The sequence below is a fragment of the Lissotriton helveticus genome, chromosome 8 (assembly GCF_964261635.1).
Source record: "Lissotriton helveticus chromosome 8, aLisHel1.1, whole genome shotgun sequence".
In the NCBI taxonomy this organism is placed as follows: Eukaryota; Metazoa; Chordata; class Amphibia; order Caudata; family Salamandridae; genus Lissotriton; species Lissotriton helveticus.
The window spans coordinates 1,452,481,635-1,452,506,322 of NC_136069.1; the positions used below are offsets into that span (position 1 = coordinate 1,452,481,635).

The 24,688-nt window shown below is 46.7% G+C and overlaps 1 protein-coding gene across 2 annotated transcripts in view; it reads left to right on the plus strand.

The window, feature by feature from the left end:
* The window catches only part of USP16 (ubiquitin specific peptidase 16), a 385,832-nt gene that overhangs the window by 224,347 nt on the left and 136,797 nt on the right, over nt 1-24,688 (plus strand). For both annotated transcript variants that reach the window (XM_078658388.1, XM_078658387.1), the window contains exon 12: nt 16,213-16,269. In XM_078658388.1, the coding sequence (XP_078514514.1) occupies nt 16,213-16,269 (57 nt within the window). The remainder of the gene's footprint in view (nt 1-16,212; nt 16,270-24,688) is intronic.

Here is a 24,688-nt window from a genome sequence, read left to right on the forward strand (position 1 = left end):
CAATGCAGTAGACTGTCCCCGCACAAGCCTTTTGCAAACAAGTTCCTTTGGGAAACCTTTACAGTTACTGCGCATTGTGCCACAAGCAACAGTGCCCACTTTGGCCAGCTCCTTGAACAACCGCACACCAGTGTAGAAGTTATCTACATATAAATGGTGGCCTTTGTTAAATAATCCTCTACCTAGTTCCCACACAATTTTCTCAGTCACTCCAAAAGTGGAAGGACAACCAGGAGGGTTAATGCTGGACTCTTTACCAGTGTTCACCCTGAAATTGTAGACATATCCAGTCTCACTGTTACACAGCATATACAGTTTGATTCCATAGCGTGCCCTCTTACTAGGAATGTATTGCCTAAAAACCAAGCGGCCCTTGAACAATAGCAAAGACTCATCCACTGCAATTTCTTTACCAGGGGCAAAGATCTCAGAAAAACGATCAACAAAGTGATCTAGGACAGGCCGAATTTTAAACAAACGTTCACAATCAGGGTGATCGCGTGGCCACGCTAAACCATTATCAACAAAATGCATCATCCGAAGAAGCATATACCGATCACGACTTATGACTGCTGGAACTATAGCTGTTGCCATCAAGGGACTAGTGGACCAATATGAAGACATTGATGGCTTCCTTAGCAAGCCTATCAAAAAAGTTAATCCCAAAAACTTCATCTCTTCAACATTTGTGGGAGTCCACCGGGTAGCTCTAGAAAGGGGCTTAAGGCTGGCACTGTTGTCCCTCAAAAACTGTTCTGCATACAAATTAGTTTGATCAACAATCTCTTGCAAAAACACATCGTCAAAAAACAACTGAAAAAAATGTATTGGCAGAAAATTCTCAGTATTCACTCTAAACCCAGGAACACCAGTGAACTCTGGCAATGCCGGCTGCACCATGCCAGGGGGAACCCAGAGGCCATCCCTATCAACGGGGGGAGCAGCCACCCCAGCCTGCAGCCCAGAAGCCTCTTGCTGCTGTTCACCAACGGGAAGCCTAACAGCCACAGATACTTCTGGCTGCACAACACCAACAGAAAACATAGCATCCCCAGAGGGCTCTTCCTGCACTACACCAACGGGAAGCCTAGCAGCCTGAGATGCTTCTTGCTGCACTACACCACCGGGAAACCAAGCAGGCCCAGATGCCTCTTGCCGCTCTACACCAATGGGAAGCCTAACAGCCCCAGATGCCTCTTGCTGCACTACACCAACAGGAAGACTAACAGCACCAGATGCCTCTTGGCGCACCACAGCAATGTGAAGCCTTTTGGGCGCAGGCTGCAGCCCACATGCCTCTTGCCGACGTAAAAAGAAAGGAAACCTTGCGGCCCTAGGCAGCAGCACAGATGCCTCTTGGCCCACTACCGGCACATCAATGTCCTCCTCTACCATAGGCACTTCATCAGCACTAGAAGAAGATTCATCATCCGATGATTCCATGCGAAGAGAAAACTCACTGCCTGAATCTTCTGCCCCTACCTCTGGGTCCGAATCGGAGTCAGTCTCTGAACCATGGTCCGAGGAAGACTCAAAAAGCAAACCAAGAACCTGCTGAGCAGTAATCCTGCGACTAGCCATTATCCTTACAAAGCAAGAAGACTGCGCACACAAGTGAACAACAACCTACACTGTGCAAAGTAAGAAGTAAACAAGGTAAGGCTTTCACACAAAGAACAATACAATCCAAAACAATTTCACTCTTACCAAAAATAGCTACACTCACCAGCACCTACTCTGCTGAGACCCAGCAAAAAGAAATGATATCCCACTAGAAAGAAAAAAAAAATTACAGATTAGAAAACAAAGTGCACATCAAGTACTAATGCTGAAAAAAACAAACAAACACAGAGCCACACAAACTGCTATAAGTACACCTTTTTAAAAAAGACAATCATCAAGGGAAACTAGTACAAAATACATTCACTTACCAAGCACAAGCAACTACACAAGCTGCAAAACCAGCAGTAACAGACCCGCAACCTACAACAATCCAAACAGCAAAAGCCTGGAACAAGACAAAAATAGAGAAGAAAAAAAAATTACTACCACGTTCCACAAACATTATAAGCATTAAAAAAACAACACCCAAATTTGCCCCCCAAATTTACATTCGCCCAGATGGGCCATCAAATAGGGCTTGGACAAATTGGGATTAGGTGAGGAAAACCACCAAAACACTGGTTCATTTTTTGAAAGTTTTTTACTGCCTGACCCCTTTGGTGCCAGTCGGTCTTTTGCTCCTAACAGTACCCCCATCACACGGGGGCAGTAAGGACAAAAAAAGACCAACTGGCACCAAGGGAGGCGGCCAGTAAAAAACAACCAAATATATAACCACCATTGGAACCAAGCCTTGCCCAAGGGATCGCTTCGACACACTACAAATCTCAAATCCTTAGTGGGCCAAAAAACAGAAGAGAAAAGGGCCTATTCGCCCCCAGGGGGGTGGGGGTGAAGCAGAAAAACATTCCCAAAACAAGTTCCCTCTAAGAAGCAAACCTTGCCCAAGGGGTAGCCGCCATAACAAAAAAAAAAACAATCCCTGGTGCCTAGTGGCATTTTCTGGCCCCCCCCCCGGGGGCAAAACGGGCATAAAAACTGGCCTATTAGCCCCCCGGGGGGGGGGGGGCAAAATATACCTAAAAAATTAAGACCCCTCCAGGAAGTGACCATGGCACAAGGGGTCAATACAAACCATGTAAAAAAAAAACCCTGGTGCTAGCGGCAATTTTCTGCCAACGAGGCCCCCCCCCCGAGGCAAAACGTCAAAAAAATGGGCCTATTTGCCCCAAGGGGGGGGGCAGAAATTCATAAACAGAACTACTAGCCACCAGGAAGCGACCATGCCCCAAGGGGTGGCTTCCAGAACATATACATTGCCCCAAAACTAATCCCTGGTGCTAGTGGGGAATTTCTGCCCCCCCCAGGGGGCAAAACGGCCGAAATAACAGGCTGATTCGCCCCCGGGGGGGGGGGCAGAAAATCAAAAAAATTATCACAGCCCACCTGGAAGCGACCCTTGCCCAAGGGGTCGCTTCTTAAAAACTAAATTTAAATACCCTGGTGCTAGTGTGCATTTTCTGCCCCCCCGCCCGCCCCCCCACCCCGGGGGCAAAACGGCAAAAAAAACAGGCCGATTTGCCCCCAGTGGGGACAGAAAATAAACAACAAAATCATGGCCACCTGGAAGCGACCCTTACCCAAGGGGTCGCTTCCCAAAACAAACATTGCCCTGTGCGCGCTGACGTCATCAGGGATTCCCATGGGGAGGGGCGGGGGCGGCAGCGGAAACTCTTCCGCTGCCATCCCCGTACTTTGCGTCAAGATCGCAGACCCTCGGGGGGAGCGCCAGCGCTTCCCCCAAGGGTGGGGCTCATGACGAGCTGGGCTCGTCATCAGCGCACGACCGGAGTGCGCCATGACGAGCTCAGCTCGTCATCAGCCCCGAAGGGGTTAAAGTGTTTTGCACTATAAATAATCAAGTGTTTATTTTTAACTCACCTAATGTCTTTCAAAGTCTCTGTCATGTTTTTGGGTGACAGGAAGACCTTCGTTTTCTTTTTTGTCATAGTCCTTTTTTGGTCTGAGATTCCACAGCATAGATGTAAACTAGACCTCTTGCTTACGATACACATATATTGTGCTTTTGGTCTGCCTGTTTTAACTATTGGCTTTCTTAGAATAGCCTCTTTCAGTCATTGGCTTGAGACTTTGTTAATCACCTGTTGTCACAGCCCTTAGAGTATTTACCTCCCATCTAATGCTATTGGCTGTCTGGGTACCTTTGTTTGCTCCGCTTTAGTGCTTACATTGTACTGCCTGTAGGAGAATTAACAACTATGGAGAATGCAGTAGTCTGCCTTTTGTTTCTTTTTTTTTTTTTTTTTTTTTTTTTAAACCTTTATTGAAAAAGAAGGGTAGAAGTACAAGCGCTGGCCTACAACCACAGGGGCCGGCCGCAAAGTCAGGAGAGTCAAAAAAGAAACATAGCAATGTATACGACAGGATGAATACAGGATGAATACAAAAATCACGACATCGCCAGCGCCAGGATATAGAGGTTTCATTTTACATTACTTAAAGGAGGTAGCAACCATATCTACTAGCGCGTCATGCAACATATATCGAAAAGAAAAACGGGGGGGGGCGGGAGGAAGCAGCCCCCCACGCAAGCAGATGACACAGTAGGGCAGAGCCCAAAGACCACACACGCCCACATCAGGGGCAAAATAGACAAAGGATACCAACAAACAAATAAAGTGGACGCCATACGTACAGCCCACCCGCCCCGAAAAGGAGAAGGTGCAGACGCTAACGAATAAAGGAGCGAACAACAAGGGATACAGCCCACCCCCTAAAGAAGGCAAAAAAGGGACCATAGAACAAAACAAGCTAAAACAACAAACACCCCCCCCACCCTACATCACTGTAACGGCTACGGTCTACCCCATTGAACAGCGTGCCTGTCGCCCAGATTCACCCGAAATATAGAAAAAGAATAATAACGAGAAGAGAGAGAAATAAGAAAAGGAAGAGAGAGTAGAGATCCAGGAAAGCTGAGCCCATGCAATTACATCACAGCGTGAGCAGGCAAGAGCGTATCAGGAAACCAAGCGTTAAAGCAATTCCAGGCAATATGGCGGGTACGAATAAAACAACAAAGTCGCCAGTATAGCAATTCCACGCCATGTACAGAGCAGCCCACTGCCTACACGTCCCTATCCTGGACCAGAGCAGAAATTAGATAAGAAAAGCGCAGAAAAATAATAAAAATAAGGCCCATAGAAACCAACATGAGAACTAAAACCTACCCCCCACCCTACACCATCGCAGAGGCTACGGCCTACCCCCCCCCCCGCAGTGTGTCTATCGCCCGCTAAAGAACCCGAAATATAGGCAAAGAAAAACGAGAGGGAAAACCCTAAGAAAAGGAAAAAAGAAAAAGGTCACTTTTTGGAATTAGGGAGAAAGAATAGAAAATCCTAATCTATAACTCCCAAGAAAGAAAAAAGTGTGGGGAGGAGCCCATTAAACACCGAGTCTCTCGGACACCCCATCCATGTAGCAACTCCCATCCTATATATCACCTAAGGAGTATAATTTGTGCAGTATGAAACAAAATAGGGAGAGATCACACGCAACATAGTAGTACGCACATAAAGGGCGTCTCATCCCGAGGCCCCACCCGCCTAACAAGTCTAGTCGTCCCATCCCCCATGTGTACCAACAAGAACAACGCAAGGAGAGTTACAGTCGCATAATGCATGAATCATTGCAAACCGAGATGTAGTCAGCCAGGAAGACAAAGTCCACCAGGAAAGTCCGCTAACCCTGACCAGTACGTATTCGCCCCCACAGCCAAAACCCTCGCATGGCAGTCCAGACGGGCTGAACAAAGGGACAAGATGGCCGCTCTCGGCAGGAAGATGGTGTTCCACAACAAAATGCACGGGTCCGTCCACGATCAGTTCCATGTATCCCACTAGACAGCGCCAATGGTTGCTCACTGGTCAGCGAGAGAATGAATAGCAGCAACAGGGCCAGATGAACATGGGCAAGCAGATCTGCTAGCTGCCGCGCCCGCGACGGCATCACCAAAGGTAGCAAAGTCTCGAAGGAAATTGTGAGCACTGGTGGAGGTAGCAACATTGTAGCGCCGGTGAAATAAATAGGCATCAATTTGCGTCCGCCAACACTGCCGGGAAGCTGAAGGAGAGAGCAATTGTTCGGCAACAAAGTAGCCTGGACAGGAGTAACGACAGACACAGCTTCCCAGTGAGAGAGGCAGATCGGTGATGTGCAGGTCACCACGGGCGCAGCAGCCCCAAGCCTCCCATACAGTGATAAAAAGCCTACACGCATCTCTGACCACAAGTCACGGATAGCAGCAAGAATGGAGCCATAAGTTGGGGCCGCCGGGGGTTCCATATGCGTCTCGATCACAGGCGCCGGACCCCAGACAAGACAGCGTCCAGGGGACCTTAACAGAGTCCAGGGCTTATCCGAGGCAGCGTTAGCAGGAGATGCAGCCAGGTTAGCCAGTGCAAGAGCCCCGCCGGGGGAGCAAAGGGGCGCAAGTGCCACAGAGAACACAGGGATGTAGGTCGCTGTCCGAACGCAGACATACAATCAGTGGGCGACCCGCGATGAAAGGCTCACGGTGGTCGGGATCAGGCTTGAGGGAGAGCTGCGGTGATTAAGTGTCCGCCATCATGGGGGTGACGCTGCGTACCTCACTTGCAGAGCTCGGCAGTGGAGGCGCCCGAGGATGTTCCCGGTCGGCAGGCACTCCGTGCAGAAGTGAAGGGCAGGCGCAGATAATCGCAGGTAGAGGCGCCAGTCAGGGCGCTATAGGCACTCCGCCTCCATAGCCTCGGCAGCTCCGGCAGCCGCCATGTCAGCGCGTCCGTCTGGGTCTCGGTCTCAGGGTAGAGATGAGCTCCGCAGTTCTCTCGGCCGTGCAGTGGGTTCCAGGCAGGCAGGAACAGCGGGAGAGCACCAGTCAATTCCGCACACCGTCTCCGTCCCCTCGTCAGCGTTTCGCAGCAGGATAACGTCAGGATTTCGGCGAGAGGAACAAAGGATCGGGGAGCCGAGAGACTTCACGTCCGTTCACAACGCCATCTTGGCTCCTCCCCATCTGCCTTTTGTTTCTTGTCTGGCTTAAATATACTTACACTGCATGTGTTGCCACATGAAACGCAGTCCTATAGGCATTGTCAGTCCATGTTTATTTCTTTGTTTTGCCTTGTTACCGTGGTTCAGATTCAGAAAGATATGTGTGCAGTTAAGAGACTTAATTGTGTAAGGAGTATCATTTGAGAGGGCATTAACATTTGTGATTGAAAAAAGTGAGTTTCATTGTTAATGGATATACCCACACTTAAAGTTCAGTGTGAGTACATTTTATCACAGTGGTAGGTTGAGGGCATTTCAGAGTGGGGTACCCAACAATAATTAGTAAACATCCGCAAAGCACACTCATTTGTGGATATTTGCTTCCCATCCTTAAAAAGCGTGCACAGTTTTTAGGTATCGTCTAGCGTTGCAGCGTGCATGTGTTGCTCGCTCTGCTAGGCATGTTGTGAGAGAGGACATTTCAGAAGGGGGCTTGAAGCACCGCCCCTCATTATCATTGGATGCCGTCATTGTTAATGGTAAACGTTGGCCTCCCATTGAAAATTAGGCTTCTTTGTTACCGCCCTTTCTCCTTTTGCACGGCCCAGTCGCACTGGATCGTTTGCTTCACGGCTGTCATGAAGCAATTTCTTATCCAAAGGAGGTATTTTATCTAAGCAAGCTGTGAAGCAAAGTATCCAGTCCGGATGGGCCGTCCCAAAAGGAGGAAGGGCTGCAGGCAGGCACAACGCGCTTGGCGCGCTTTCACTTTACGATTTCATTATGTGGCGACAACTTGTTTTTACTTCTACGCAAGCCCGTTGTTGGTTATAGAGTGCAAACACGCAGCCAGCGCCCTTCCTTGGGGTAAATGTAAATGTAAATGTAAATGTGCTGGACTTGTAAAGCGCACAGCTGCCTGTGAGCGTCCCGGCGCTTGCTTAGGGAACCCGTCCTGGTATTCCCCTGTGAGAAACCCCGGCAGGGTGTCCACAAGGTGAAAGCCAGGCATCCCGCCGCGAGGGGCCGTAGTGGAGATTAAGCAAGCTATTGCCCAGAGTCGCAGAGTGTGACCCAGTGAGTTGAGTAGGCACCAGAGCGAGAATTGTCGAATCCGTGGAATTTTGAGCCCGAGACCCCGCCGAGGCGGGGAATCGAACCCTGGTCCACGGTCGATCTCAGCTTCCGGGTCTGCCGCCTCTAACCACTGAGCCACGCTTCTCCGGTCAGGTGATGCGGCAGGCAGGGCTGTTTGTGTGGAGCATACGAGGCGAGACTGGCACAGTGCTTTTTTATACTTTGAGGGAGACTGTGCTGTCCAGCTCAGTGAGGAAGGCACTTTGGGTTTGGAGGCGGCGTTTCGTGGTTGTGTCGGCGAGTTCGCCCCTTTTGGGGGCCGTCCTTCTGCCTCCTGTTTGTGCTCGTCTGGTGGGTTGATCCGGTCTCCTGGCTGAACGAGGTTGTGCGGGTCCTCGTTCGGGACTGGGCTAGGGAGAGTAGTCCAAGATGTATGGGTGGAGGGTCCAGCTACGTTGGGGTTCGGCCGCCCTCTCAGTTTCAGTTTTACCATGTGGTTTAGCATGCACAGGAGGCGTGACATTCAAGCATCGGCCGGCGTGCCTTTTCCCCCTCTTGGCCCGGGCACTCCTAGGAGAGGGGTGTTTGCTTGGCCCGGAGCTCCCGTGGGTTACCCATGACCCTTGCAGGAATATGACTGGGCGGTGTGGGAGAGGAGGCAGCAGGATTCCTAGGTGTCCAGGTTTCCAGCGGTTGCTAAACATTCTTTAGCACTGTTCTGTGACTATGTTCCGAGGGGTCTCGTGTTTGCTGTCGGCACCATGGAACGAGAGCCACACTTGTTTACTCGCTTGGGCAGAGGCTCGGGATTTCTCCACTCAACCACCTTGGCGGTTTTCTACAGTCTTAGAAATACTCCAGAAGTTAGCAGCCTGGAAGGCTATTCTTTTCCTGGAAGTATCAAGGAGTTTAGACTCTTTATTAGGGGTGGTGCGTCTCCAGTAGTTTCGGAGATTGCCCTTTTACGTGCATTATAAACTACTAATTAATCTAATGTAGGTGATTTGCTGACAATACAGGATGTTAAGGCAACGCTGAGACTCGAACCTGGTTTCGCAACTGGAAAGTAGGTAGCTTTGGCTGTTATGCCACACCCTTTGGTGGATAAAGCACCTCATTAATCAGTCCAGGAAATGCACTGAAACACTGTGTTTAAAGGACATCACAGTTCTTTACTAAAGCCTTTACAATATACAGCGGCATATATCCCCTCACAAGGAACTTACATTGCGTTAGTCGCTTCTCTAATACAGTAGAGCAAAATCTATTAAAAACCAGGTTAGTTGCAGCTACAGGCTTTTATCTAGCCACTGGAGCAAGGCCTTACAGCGATCACAGTATGATTTTATAAACAGGGTCGGCCCTAGTTGTTGATTACAGCTCCCGATCACTATTGACCTTGTGCAATGGTGGTCATTAAGCCAGAACAACAGCCAGTGGCGGAGCCTTCTGCAACCTACAGAAGGAACCCGGCCTCCTTCCCGCTAGAAAGGAAAGCAGACCCCCATTCTACCTTTCTACATGGTGCCCCATACGTCCTTAATTTGATCCCGTCTGAGAACAGAGTAGTAAAAAATACAACCCTGGACCATCAGATCCAGTCTACATAAAGGGTCAACTACATTAGATTAATTAGTAGTTTCTAATGCACGTAAAAGGGTAAACTCCGAAACTACTGGAGACGCACCACCCCTGATAAAGAGTCTAAACTCCTTGATACTTCCGGGAAAAGAATAGCCTTCCAGGCTGCTAACTTCTGGAGTATTTCTAATACACAGGCGTTGCTAGCACGCTATGACCGTGCACACTGGGATGAAATGGAACATCTCATCCAATTTCTTCCTCAACATAATCAGAAGCGCAAGACATGGTTCGTGAGGGACAGTTAATTTCTAATAACCAAATTAGATGTTCCCTAGATGCTGTTGATACATCTGCCAGAGCGGTGAACACTAGTGTTCTTTAAAGAAGACACGCCTGGCTGTGCATATCAGGATTTAAACCGGAGGTTCAAACTTCCGTACTAAACACACCTTTTGACAAGGAACACCTTTTTGACCCGGTGGTAGACACTTAACTGGATAAAATGAAAAAGGATACTGAAGTGGCTAAATCCATGGGAACCCTTCAGTCTCTACAAGGGCGAGGTTATTTTCGTCGCTCCTTTTATCGAGCAGTATCTAAAACTACTTCCTCAGACATAGCGTCCACCTATAAGGACAATAACCAACCCTCAGGTTCCAAGGGTTTCTTTTGAGGCAATTACAGAGGAAACAATGGCAAGGGCAGAGATAGAGGTTCCAATACTCGTACCTCGCCATCCAGTACAAAACAGTGATTTGCCAATAGTTCCCTCCGTCCACTTAACACCTGTAGGGGCTAAGACTGTCACAATTTCTACCAAAGTGGCAGTCAATAACAACAGACAAATGGGTTCTCCAAAATATCCATTCTGGTTACTGCCCGAAGTTCATCAATACTCCTCCAAACATTCCCCCCAAAGTTGCACAAATTTTCACAGGATCATCTAGACCGTCTCAAACAAGAGGTACAATCCCTGCTTCTAAAACAAGCCATATAGCCCGTACCACTACAACATCAAGGGGCGGGCGTGTACTCCTTTTACTTTCTAATTCCAAAAAAGGACGGCTCTCTGACCCATATCGGATCTCAGAGAACTCAATCTTTACATACATTCAGACCACTTCCACATGGTAATACTGCAACAGATACTGCTCTTTTGCAAAAGGGCTATTTTCTATCCACTCTAGATTTAAAGGACGCTTACTGTCATATTCCAATCCATCTGGCTCACCGCAAATTTCTCAGGTTTGTGGTAGCAGGTCAACACTACCAATACAAAGTGCTCCCATTCAGCGTCACCACTGCCCCCAGAGTCTTCACAAAATGTCTGGCGGTAGTAGTTGCACCTCTCGGAAGGCAAAGCATACATGTCTTTCCCTATGTGGAGGACTGGCTAATCAAAACCAGCACATATCAGCAATGCCTTCAATAACCATTCCGCTGCTTCAACAGCTAGGGTTTTCAGTCAATGTGTTAAAATCACATCTTTAGCCAAAGTTCAGGATTACCTAGGAGCCACTGTAGATACTCAAAAGGCTAGAGCGTATCCCATTGCAGCCAGAATTCAAAACATTCAGGCGCTCATTCTCAAATTTCAACCCACTCAGTCACTCCCGGCTCAGGTGTTTATGCAACTGCTGGGGTTTATGGCATCTTGCATCATGATAGTTTCCCACGCCAAGTTATACATGCTTCCACCAGTCACAAGGTCTATTAACTGATCTAGTGTTGGTAAGCGGCCGTACTCCTCGCTCTCTGCAGTAGCGGAACACACTAAACCTGTCAAAAGCGTGGCCGTTCATAGACCCGATTCCACAGACGGCTATAACAGTGGACGTATCCCTTACTGGCTGGGGAGCTCATCTTCAATAACATACAGTGCAAGGGCGATGGAGCCTACAGCAAAGGTTGCTTCACATCAATAAATTAGAACTCATGGCAATCTTTCTAGCGCTCAAAGCCTTTCAAGATCACCTGTCTGGCAAAGCTGTACTAGTCCGAACCGACAACATGACAGCTATGTATTATATACAGCAGCAAAGGAGGAGACTCTCTCTCAAACTGTCCCACTTAGCCCAAGACATCTGGAGGTGGGCGCTACACCACAACACTTATCTCCTAGCAGAACATCTCCCAGGAGTCAACAATCAGATTGCGGATCTCCTCAGCAGGCAAAGCTATCAGATACACGAGTGGGAACTTCACCCTCAAGTTCTCCACCCATACTTTCAAGCCTGTGGAGTCCTTCACATAGACCTGTTCACAACAGCCGAAAACGCAGAATGCCAAAGCTTCGCCTCCAGGTATCCAGACCCATTGTCCAAAGGCAATGCTCTACGGATGAACTGGTCAGGGATATTTGCCTACGCTTTTCCGCCTCTCCCACTCATTCCATCAGTGGTTCGGAAACTCAGGCAAACATCACTCACGCTAATACTAGTAGCTCCAACATTTGCACATCAACCCTGGTTCACAACCCTGTTGGAACTCTCTCTAGTGCCACTCCAAAAATTACATTTAAATCCCAGTCTCCTCACACAGGGCCATGGGGAAATCAGACACCCAGATCCCAAACAGATCAACCTTGCGATCTGGCCCCTGAAGTCATAGTTTGGTTATCTCAACCTTCCACCAGACATTATGTAGTGTAGTTCCTATATTCCCAATAGGCTCTGCGCATTGAAATAATATACCCTATAGATTTGACATAGAACTGAGGTCAGTATGTCTCTATCGAGTATACTAAACTTAATTGCGAGTGCCCGCTAGCTCAGAGGTCAACAGAAACTTTCTCGAATACACAAGAAGGGATTAGTTTCTGACAACCGCATAAACATGACAACTTTGTTTCCCTAGGACTGGAACAAGATCTTCAGAGTCATAGAAACAATAGATAACTATTTTACTCAGTCAATCGTGCATGCTTCGTTTCTACAGAGTTGCAGAGAAAATAGAGAGACGGGCGTTTCAATAAAAGGGGTTTATTGAACAGTCTTCTTTCTCATGCAGGAGAGGTGAACTGCTACAATCGTTAGACAGAATGCAAAATATAATGTGTACAGCGTAAGCAGTAATATAAAATAATACTGTAACAGCATTGTCTAGTGCTATGACACATAAAAATACATACATAAATAACACAGGCTAAAATACTCAACTGGTGCTTCTTAAATACGCCTACCCCAATTTATCTAACCTAGGTCTAGTACGAGGGAAGAAGTAAGTGTGGTCTTTAGCATAGGTTTAGTTTTTCCAAGAATTGCCAAAGGTTTCTCTAGGTTCTAATCAGCTCCATACCTTAGAATGAAGGAGGTTTGGTATCTCGGTCTCGTACTCGATTTCCCAACACCCCGCAAGGGGAGTCAGAAACACTGGAGCTGGAATCTCGGCAGAGGAAGACAGCTTTCGATCAGTGCGTCAGCTGGAGAGTCGGCTTCCTTCGGCACTTGCTGTAGCGAGCAGCGTTGGGCAAGTAGGTCGTCGAACTGCCCCGAACCACTGTGCTTTGCCATAGCAAGTGAAGGTATATTTATAACTTGAAGATGTTTAGGAATGCCACCTCGGACGTAAAGTCGGGCATATGAACGTCATGAATGAACCCCTAAGGAATAGATGTTCATGCATAATAAATGAGTTCTTGGAGAAATCAATATCCAGGCTAGGGGAAATCCCTTCTGCTTAAGAGTCTGGTTTTCCAAGAAACCGTTGTAACGTTTTGGTGAACGGATGGAAGTAGCCATGCCTGTATTTGGGTAGCATGGGCTATGCCTAAATAAGTGCTTGATCTATTTAAGGTAAACGCGAATTGTACCTATATAAGGGCATGAATCGGGGAAAATTCATTTGGAATCTAAAACGCCATACAACAATTATTAGAAAGTCCAGAAAGCCTACCACAAGGGCCTGCTACGCAGCCAAGTGGAAGCGTTTTGTTATCTATTGCAATAACAATCACATCAACCCTCTTGATGCTTCAATACAGAACATACTGCTTCCTATTACATTTGCTGCAAAAAACAGAAAGTGGTCAGGAGGGATCAATCTCAAATTCCTACAGTGTAAAGGGACTACTAATTCCCCTACAGTGAGCCCATAATTCTCTACATAAATTTTTAACTTTTTAACAAATGATCACATGCCTAGTCGTCAACAAGATTACTAATTTTATTTGTAGCAATCTGTACTTCAAAGTAAAGTTTTTTTATATGTAATATAGTTAATCATACAAAATACACATATACACATACATTTCTATTTCACAGTCAAATACAAATGGTATATAACAACAACAAACAATATTCTACTAAGACAAGAATTCTTTTTTCACCCAAAAGATCATACAAACTCAACGGAGTGTCCCCCTATTAGATCAGAGGGTACACTAAGTGGACGTCCTGTACTCACACAATCCGTTCTATTCAATTCAGAACCTAAATTCAAAGATGGTGTACAACCAAACAAATAAATCAGGTACAAAAATATCAAAAGACTCCTCTTGTCTAAAATGGCATGTCGACGGGGACGCGTTTCGGCCTCCAGCAATCTTCGCCTCCTCAGGACAAGGGCGAATAAAGAGCTATTATTCCAATCTTCACGTTCCGTTAAAAAGCAGCCGGGGACTCGACACAATCTTTCTCTGCCTGCCGTCTCCAATCACACACTATCAGCTTTTGTCCAATCATAAAGGACCACTGACACCTCAATTGCTTATACGGTGACCAATAGTTCTTCTTACTCTGCGACTAAAACGTGGAACACAGCCTTCGTTCTACGTACACCGTCAAGGCACACCTACATTTGCAGCAGTCAGCATTTGCCTATACATCCATCAGACTGCATCTTGCTGCCATAGCAGCTTACCTTCCAAATAGCAACACTTATTGCTATTTCGAATGCCCATCATCAAAGCATTCATGGAGGGGTTAAAAAGGGTAATACCACCAAGACTTCCACCTACCCCAGTATGGAATCTTAACATAGTCCTCACAAAGCTAATGGGTCACCCATGCACACATGTGAACTACAGTTCCTTACTTAGAAAACAACTTTCCTCATTGCAGTCACTTCATTGAGGAGAGTGGGTGAACTACAGGCACTAACCATAGAAGAACCCTTTTTCCAGTTCCTAAAGATAAAGTAGTTCTTCGTACCAACCCCAAATTCCTACCTAAGGTTGTATCTGCATTTTACATCAATCAGTCGGTTGAATTACCTGTGGTCTTCCCTCAACCTGAGTCTATTGCAGACCGAGCTTTACATACCTTAGATTTCAGAAGAGCTCTTTGTACTACACTGAAAGAACAAAATCATTTTGTAAAACCAAACAACTCTTTGTAGCTTTTGCACCACCTCACAAAGGCAATCCTATCTCCAAATCAGTAATTGCTAGATGGATTGTTCAGTGTATTCAGATTTGTTATCAAAAAAGCCAAAAGGTCTCTCACAGGGGCTACTATGGCTTTCTTATGGAATATCCCTATTACTGATAGCTCCAAAGCAGCAACATGGTATACACCACACACATTCACCAAACACTATTGTGTAGATGTGTTAGCAAGACAACAAGCTAATATGGGTCAAGTAGTACTTAAAACGTTATTTCAGTAACTCCAACAGTTACAGGATAGCCACAGCGTCTGGGAGACTCCTGTATAGTCTATGCAAAGCATGTGATCTACAGCTCGCATGCCTTGAACGGAAAATGCAACCTACCCAGTACGCATCTGTTCATGGCTTGTAGAGCTGTAGAATCGCATGCACCCACCCATCTCCCCGGGTACCTGTAACTGCTGAAGTTCTTTTTTTTTTTTACTGAACATACTTATGCATGGACATCTCTATTCTTTACTACTGCTCCATTCTATCACCCTCTGCGGAAAACAATCTGAAGATGGAGTCGATGACCATGTGCACTATCACCTAAGGTAGGAGTCCACTACCTCGTGACTAGGGAAAACTTCTTCCAGAAAAACAAAGTGCAAATATCCGGACACAACACTATATGGCGATCATATGACAAGCATGAGATTCTACAGCTCTACATGCCAAGAACAGATGCATACTGGATAAGTAGCATTTTCCTTCTTGTCCTATCCCACCAACCAAATTGGACAGACATCATCTCATTTTATTTATGAAATCAATGGCTCTTTGGGCTAGTGTAAGCACGCATGGTGTCTGAATGTTAATATAACTCCAGATTCTCCAACCATCTCTAATGTCAATGATTCGTTCTATGCATACATTTGTATAAATTGAATTTTGTAGAAGGCTAGCCAAAGAGGTGGCGAGCCCGAATTAAATAAGGAATGAAACTGATTGGAATTAAATACCATACAGAAGCAATTGTGGTTTATGCCTATTGACTTCCCTGGTTCTGTGGGATACTGGATCACCCCATTCACTGTAATGCGACCTTTGCAGTAGTGTCAGCTTTTCACTATTGGGATTTCTAAGCATATATGTTTGAACAGTAGGTCAGGAGGCCTTGTGAACAAGAAGTGAGACACACAGTGCAATTTCAGCCCTCTCGCTTGCCCCATGTCCTCGAGGCTAATTCGAAGATTTTCTTCTTTGCTGCTTGAATGGTGAATTGAAATAAACATTTTAATGATACCAAAAAAGTGAGTAAGACTTTACCATTACTGTCCCTCACGTTAAGCAGCATCATATCCATCTCAATCCCCATTGATCTCACTTCGATCTTTCCAAAACTCTTCTAAGTGTTTCTTTACAAAAGTAGAAATCCACTTTTATAAGCTTGTAATTATGGATGTTGCTCTTCCTCCACAAGATTTGGTTATTGGTGTTTTATATGGTATTTAATTATCGTCTGTAGCCCGAGCTCTGCCTGCTTCCTAACGTAATATGAGGTAAGATATTTCAGTGTATAGGTCTATTAAAACCTATTTGTTCTTCCTTCCCTTTAAGGTATCCTTAGTTCGTGAGTCCTTCCTGGATTTGTCTCTTCCTGTTTTAGATGAGCAGGTGAGTACTGAATGCGTATTGTAAAGTTTGTATTCAAAACTATCTATCATTCATGCAAAATATATTCAAAGCAATGTCTTTGCACAACTTTTTATTTAATACATACTGTAGCAAAAGCACTTTACAGAGGCAGCATACTTGCATCTTATCCTGTTGTCTGAAACAATAGCACCAGACCTAACTTATGAGGCTACGGCTCCATAACCTAAAAGGTGTCATCCTTTGTGAGCTCACATATAGAACAGTGGCATCTGAGAAAAGTGTAGTATTCCCATGGTTGACTGATTCCCCCACCTCCAACAAGTGCACCCTCATCCTGTAGCTGGTTTATCCATCCTCTCCATGAAAATACAACTGAGAAAACAGTGTTTTTTATACTTGCATTGCAATACCATGAACTATATTTAATGACCTGTTTTATATTATTCTTTATAGAGTAAAGCCACCTTCACCTTTTCACCAACCACACAATATAAATAAAATATCTTACTAAAATCAAGTTCATGGCACTTCTTCCCATGTATCCTCCGAAAAAATATATCTTCATGAAAAACATACAAAACCTTTTCACTATATGCACAAAATTCAATATCTTTGTCCTTTTGTTTTTACCCAATGTCTGGGAAAGGAGAACCATCGAGACCGTGTATCTCGAAGAGTTTTTCATGGACTTTGACCATCAGAGGTGCTTGACATAGATAATTAGTTAAATCCAATATTTTATTTTCCCTGTTTTCTTACTTGGTTGTGTCATGGTTTTTGGTTATTGATAACCCTCCCTTTATGAGCCTCCCTTTCTGCCTTTTGGAGGTGCCATTAGCTCGATGAGCACAATGTCACATGTGCACTACTTACATCTCCAACTGGATTACACAGACACAGGTTTGTGACCATTGTTCGAAGCTTAAGCCACAAATAGATTAAATAATGAAAAAAAACAATGGCCCAATTGCATTATAGCTCAGACAATCGATCACGTAACAACTTTGAAGTCATGTTTAGAGGATCCCAGTGCCTGCTCAGAGAATAAGAGAATAAGAGTACAGTTGTAGGAGGCAGAGAAACTGCACAGGTGGCAACAATTATCTGACCAATGAAAGGGATGGTAAAACATAATTGATTTCACAAATCGTTCCGGGAAATGTTGAAGCTAGTGCTGAAAGAAACGAAGCTGACCATGCTTTCCCCAGACCAGATGTTGTATTCTAAGATTTCAAAACTGAAAGATCTAAAATAATTTTTAAGCTCTAAATCCTCAAATACTGAAAACATCAAACAAAACAAACGCATAAATTAAAACAAAGAGATTATACTTTTAAGAATGTGTAAGAAATGCCATCTTCGAACCCTACAGAGTAAGATTTCAAAGAGATGTTCTCATTTTAATGCTAAAACATCAGAAGATTACCTCTTAATGCTCATAGTATTTTTCTGAAAACCTTACAGGGATATCCTGCTTCTTACCATAAACATCAGAATCAGTAACAATAAACCATCAAAAAGGTAGCCGTCAAACACCCCTTCTGTAAGATGGCTACGACAATAAGCAGGTTTTCAAAGATTTCCTAAAACTCGAGAGGTTCAATTCTTGATAATGTAGAAAAAATTAATTCCATGGTTTAGCCGCAACAACAGAAAACATGCGGCCATCAGGCGAGGACCGGTAAAACAGAAGAACTTATAGCGGAGCTTGGTCACCAAATCTCCTTAAGCGTGAAGGACGATACTCCTCAAAATGTTTAGTCAAAACAGATCCACTGCTCTGCTATCAGCCTTGTGTAGAAGGCATAAGGATTTAAGACATTAGAGAAAGAAAGCACATAATTGTTGAAAAAGGGGCTAAAAAAAGAGAAAGAAGTGTGTGTGTATGCTACACAGGTGTGCAGAGTTGGATACAGGGGGCGGTGCGAACTTGTGACATCAGGTTTAAGAGGGGCGGGACTTACCAACAGTGTGCAGCATCACTCGTGGAGGCTTTTTGGGCGCTGAGGAAGGCTATCATCTAAGCCAGAAATGCATCCGCCATGTACCACGATTAAAAGCCTCCAACTGCATCCCCTCGGGTCTCTACTCTTACTCTTTTTCTTTGGGAAGGAGAAGCTTGTTTACACATACCTACGCGTCAGCCAGAGACGCGCTACAGAGTACCCCCGCCTCACCCTGGGCTTGGACTTCGCTGGCTTGAGCTGCTGCAGTTCCTGTGTTGCCAAAGTTGTTTGGAGTGTCCAATGCCCGCTTTGGAGCCCGGGAAGAAATTTGGCAGTTGCGAGGTCATACAAGCCTCGCGTTGGGAAGCGTGCACTGTCATGTTTTCCCTGCCGCATGCATCCCTGGACTCTGAAGCTGAGGCGGTGTAGGGGAGCTGAGGAGGCGCTTTCTTGTGGACTAATCAGCCGAAACAAACAATTTCATCACATTTTGATTTTTGTTTTTTGTGGGCTCACCCTGCGTCCCGCACGCACGCACAACGAAGATGCCATCACTTCATCCCCCCAGCAACACCTCCAAGGACCTATTACTAGGGACTCTGGGACTTGTAGTTTCCCTGCATACACTGGGCGCTACACAGGTGTGCAGAGTTGGATACAGGGGGCGGTGCGAACTTGTGACATCAGGTTTAAGAGGGGCGGGACTTACCAACAGTGTGCAGCATCACTCGTGGAGGCTTTTTGGGCGCTGAGGAAGGCTATCATCTAAGCCAGAAATGCATCCGCCATGTACCACGATTAAAAGCCTCCAACTGCATCCCCTCGGGTCTCTACTCTTACTCTTTTTCTTTGGGAAGGAGAAGCTTGTTTACACATACCTACGCGTCAGCCAGAGACGCGCTACAGAGTACCCCCGCCTCACCCTGGGCTTGGACTTCGCTGGCTTGAGCTGCTGCAGTTCCTGTGTTGCCAAAGTTGTTTGGAGTGTCCAATGCCCGCTTTGGAGCCCGGGAAGAAATTTGGCAGTTGCGAGGTCATACAAGCCTCGCGTTGGGAAGCGTGCACTGTCATGTTTTCCCTGCCGCATGCATCCCTGGACTCTGAAGCTGAGGCGGTGTAGGGGAGCTGAGGAGGCGCTTTCTTGTGGACTAATCAGCCGAAACAAACAATTTCATCACATTTTGATTTTTGTTTTTTGTGGGCTCACCCTGCGTCCCGCACGCACGCACAACGAAGATGCCATCACTTTATCCCCCCAGCAACACCTCCAAGGACCTATTACTAGGGACTCTGGGACTTGTAGTTTCCCTGCATACACTGGGCGCTACACAGGTGTGCAGAGTTGGATACAGGGGGCGGTGCGAACTTGTGACATCAGGTTTAAGAGGGGCGGGACTTACCAACAGTGTGCAGCATCACTCGTGGAGGCTTTTTGGGCGCTGAGGAAGGCTATCATCTAAGCCAGAAATGCATCCGCCATGTACCACGATTAAAAGCCTCCAACTGCATCCCCTCGGGTCTCTACTCTTACTCTTTTTCTTTGGGAAGGAGAAGCTTGTTTACACATACCTACGCGTCAGCCAGAGACGCGCTACAGAGTACCCCCGCCTCACCCTGGGCTTGGACTTCGCTGGCTTGAGCTGCTGCAGTTCCTGTGTTGCCAAAGTTGTTTGAAGTGTCCAATGCCCGCTTTGGAGCCCGGGAAGAAATTTGGCAGTTGCGAGGTCATACAAGCCTCGCGTTGGGAAGCGTGCACTGTCATGTTTTCCCTGCCGCATGCATCCCTGGACTCTGAAGCTGAGGCGGTGTAGGGGAGCTGAGGAGGCGCTTTCTTGTGGACTAATCAGCCGAAACAAACAATTTCATCACATTTTGATTTTTGTTTTTTGTGGGCTCACCCTGCGTCCCGCACGCACGCACAACGAAGATGCCATCACTTCATCCCCCCAGCAACACCTCCAAGGACCTATTACTAGGGACTCTGGGACTTGTAGTTTCCCTGCATACACTGGGCGCTACACAGGTGTGCAGAGTTGGATACAGGGGGCGGTGCGAACTTGTGACATCAGGTTTAAGAGGGGCGGGACTTACCAACAGTGTGCAGCATCACTCGTGGAGGCTTTTTGGGCGCTGAGGAAGGCTATCATCTAAGCCAGAAATGCATCCGCCATGTACCACGATTAAAAGCCTCCAACTGCATCCCCTCGGGTCTCTACTCTTACTCTTTTTCTTTGGGAAGGAGAAGCTTGTTTACATATATATATATATATATATATATATATATATATATATATATATATATATATATATATATATATATATCTCCAACAAAAGAAATGCCCAAGCCCAGTTTCTGTCGAACACACTATTATTTTCATTGGCGTAGGCACAAGCATCACTTGACGCTTCTGACACATTTCAGCATTCTGCTTTTATCAAAGGATTTGCCATCACAGGTGCACAGTGTCCCAGGTGCATTAACAAATTGTCTCACTCTTGATGTACTGCATCTTCCATAATTCCACCTCCAGCCCTGGTGAAGTCACGGTATAAAGACAAATGTGGAATCTGACACCATCAATATTGCAACTGCTAGAAAGAGGTTACAAAATTCAACTATGAGAACCCGTCTGCCTACATATATAAATAGCAAGAGGTTGGATGCAGTGGGTAAAAGTGTGGAGATAGCTGTAGCCATATGGGGGCACATATCTAACTCCATTGCTCTCCTTATTAGATATGGCCATCAGCAATAGAAGGAAATGTGAGAGGTGGTGCAACACTTGATCGAAAGCAGTCCTGAATGCAGGGCATAGTTGGTATGGAGACAATTTGTACATATGATCTGTGCACACGTTCGTTACATTAACAGTATGAGTACTTTGCGTATTTTGCAAAATCACACAATGACATATGTTGATAGATGTATTCTTTTCATTTAGTTTATTTCAGATGCCCAGCCAACATGCGTTTCGTCAGGGTGTAACCCAAGACTTCTTCAGGGCCATGGGACAGCTAAACTTTGATATGTACTCTCTGCCGGTTGTACTTCCGTCCCGGTGGTAGCTAAATTCAAGGAGGCTGTCAGAATCGACTGTATATAACCGGTCAGTACCAGAAAACGGAGCACTAATATAGCTCCACTCTAAGTATCCAGCAGCAAGTACGCTGCCGGCATGGCACTTAGCGTGTGCCGCGGAAGTCAGTGTGATTTTGCAAAATACACACAGTACTCATACTGTTAATGTAACGAACGTGTGCACAGATCATATGTACAAATTGTTTGTGGACTACGGTCTTATTTTGGAAGTTTTGGGGTTTTCCTCTTATCTGTAGCACCGTTGAATATTAAGTTTTGAGTCATACTCACGTTATCTTTGGAGGCGCCACTACTTGTCGCAATACTCATAACCCTGTACCTGTTTTCCTTTCTTGGTATGGAGACATGTATGACTATGAGTATCTGACTTTAAGCCTGAGGTTCATGTTGTGGTTTCTGATTCACTACTTGATGGATAATAACTGTTTTGACACCTAGTGCATGATTCTCTGGAGAGTATAAACAAAAACAAGTCGACAAAAGCTTTGGTAGCATTACAGAGTAGAGAAACGTATAAGAGGGAAAGTCCTACTAAGAGCTGACTACAGGACATATTGGTATATCCACATTAAGAATACTGATAGCAGGGGGGGCGGAGCTAGCTCGCGACCGTAATGAACGCTTGAGCCCGGAGCTCCGTAGTGCTGACTATCAATCCTGCTTGAATCCAGCAGCAATTGCAATCTGAATGCTCACATGCATGACGACCAGGCCAGCGGACGAGGAGCGGACACTGCTGTAGTGCCCCGCGCTGCAATCTGTGCCCTACATCCGGAGATATCGGGTGAGGGTACGTGGCAGCTGGCTGGCCGCTCGATCCCGCGCTAGAGTGCGGAAAGGGGCCGAGCGACGTCGCTCTACGTGCGGCAGGCGCCTACACCAAGGGGCGCGGGCCGCGAAGGATCGGAGCGAGGCCGGCCCTAAAGGCGCCATTATCCTCTTGGGGACACAGAGAGAAACCGGACCCTGGTGCTGGGGGCCCTGTGGGGCTCTGACAGGCGGTGGACCTCGGCAGTACAGAGAGTTGTGGCGGCGGAGGTCTCCGCACGGAGTTACCTCTCAAGCCCTCCTGGACCTCGCTGAAGTGGCACACCGGAGCGCGTTCACCCTGCGGGAGCCAGAGATGGAGCGCTTGAAGTGCCCGGCGATCACCCCAGGCGGACCCAGTGTGGTAGCGGCGCCCAGGAGTGAGTAAAGAGCGCAGTGGCAGCCAGCGGTCGGCGAGGACCAACACTGGTGCCCAGGGAGCCCGCCCTGCGTCTGACAGCATGTCCAGCAGACTCTGGAGCGCGGATGATAGCGTGCCGAGCAGCATAAAAGAATGAGGAGACAGCTGCTAACACAGGAGGCACACGCAGATTGAAGCCCAGCCTGAGTACTGCCACAAGGTAGTGGGGGGGGGGGGAGTCTGGCGGCGCCCTCCACCCCTTTCTTTCCTATAAGTTTTGTTGCGCTTCAAGGGAAGCAGTGGTGGCAGAGTTGGGAGGCCTACGTAGCTTGGAGAGGCGAGGAACTACTTGAGAGCGGTTCTTGGTGAATTCTGCAACTCTGTCCCCCTACACCAGTGGTTCCCAAACTTTTTTGACCCGTGGCTCCCTTTACCTAATTGGCAGTGGGCCGTGGCTCCCCATCATTTTTTTAACGGCGCACCGGGGTGCCGCAGCGCACACTTTGCGAACCACCGCAGTAGACCTTTGTACCCTCTACCATTCCTATGTGACTCTTAGAGTTTATCCATTTGTATCTCTTCCTTGAGTGACTTTACAACCTGTACATTTGCAATTTTTTATATTTGTCTCTTCCCTGTGGGACTTTACTACTTGTACATTTGCAATTTATTTCTGTTTATATCTCTTCCCTGTATGACTTTATAATTTGTACATTTGCAATTTTGTACTGCTTGTATCTTTTATGTAACGCATGTAATCCTAAGTCCTTATGTATCACAACTGGTTCTTATGTAAAGCGCTCTGACACCTCACGGTAATGCTCCTTCCTTGCGAATAAAAACAATTGAGTACCCTTCCCTCAAAAAGTATTTGCCACAAAGAAATATTTGTAAGCTATATTTTAAAATATCCGTTTCTTTGTACACTTGCTATCACACTTATTCGAGGCTGTCCACCTCTATTCCATATATCCAAACCAGAAGTAAGTGTACTGGCCCCACTGTAAAAATCCACCTCTGCAACAGTAAATATTAACACAACCTTTGCTGTTTTGACAGCTTTCTCCCACTCAATTTTCTGCCGTGCTGTCAGCCGCAAGAACGTGTTCAAAGCTATTTCTGCCTACAATTCATGCAATTCCGATTTATGACACATATACAGACGCCGCCACACTCCACGAAAGGGAAAGTAAAATGGAAAGCACCAGAGCTTTGTGTAACTTGTATTTACCATGAACAAAAACGTTCATTCAGGAACAAAGACTACTGCTTAAACTCTGAAACGACCCATAGAGCAATGTCCACAGCACTCTCCGTAATCGCAACGAGCTCTTAATTGAGCCATTTAAATGCAGAGGACGAGGACTGGGATCACCTTCAGCACAAAGGAGCGAAATCCTTGGCGGCGCCGCGGCGCCCCTGGCTTCTCATCACGGCGCACCGGGGCGCCGCGGCGCACACTTTGGGAACCACCGCCCTACACCATTGGTAGCCACACGAAAGACCGATATCTGGCACCCACAAGTGGTGTGAAGCAGATGCTGGGTGGGTCCCACTGGCAGACCTGAGAGAGACAAAGCTTCAGAAAGACGTTTTGGGGCGACGTGACCCCGGCGCAATGCCAGGCCGTGAGTTGCGCAAGCTAGCCTCTGGTTTGTGCACATCAATTGCGCGGCCTGAGGTGGGCAAGATGACGGGACCCCACTTTTCTGGCTGTCGAACACGCTTTATAGCAGGCAACATAGGCGGGGGGATAAAACCCAAGCGAAACTCTCCTTTGACCAGAAGAGGTCAAAATCTCATGACGCCACCACAAGCAAAGGAATAAGGTCTCCACCTCCGGTAAATGATAACTCTGACTCGGATATACCTAATATCCTCAAAGCGATGGAAAAGTCTCTGCAGAGCGGCAACAAAGATGGACGCCCCTTACTTACAGGATGGATAGAATGGCCGACAGGCTAGACAAACATGCAGAACGTCTGGATATGTCGGAACTGCGATTAACTGAGGTGGAAGAGGCGCATACTACATTGGACACAGACCACAAACAACTTGGCAGAGTGACATGCGTCCTGTAGGACAAAACAGAGGACTTGGAAGCTAGTTCCCGGCGGTGCAATCTGCGAATTACTGGCCTTTCAGAGACTACTCCCACGGGAAACTTGGAGCTGTTTGTGGAGCAGCTGCTGTTTTCGCTGCTGTGAGAGGGTGCCTTCTCTG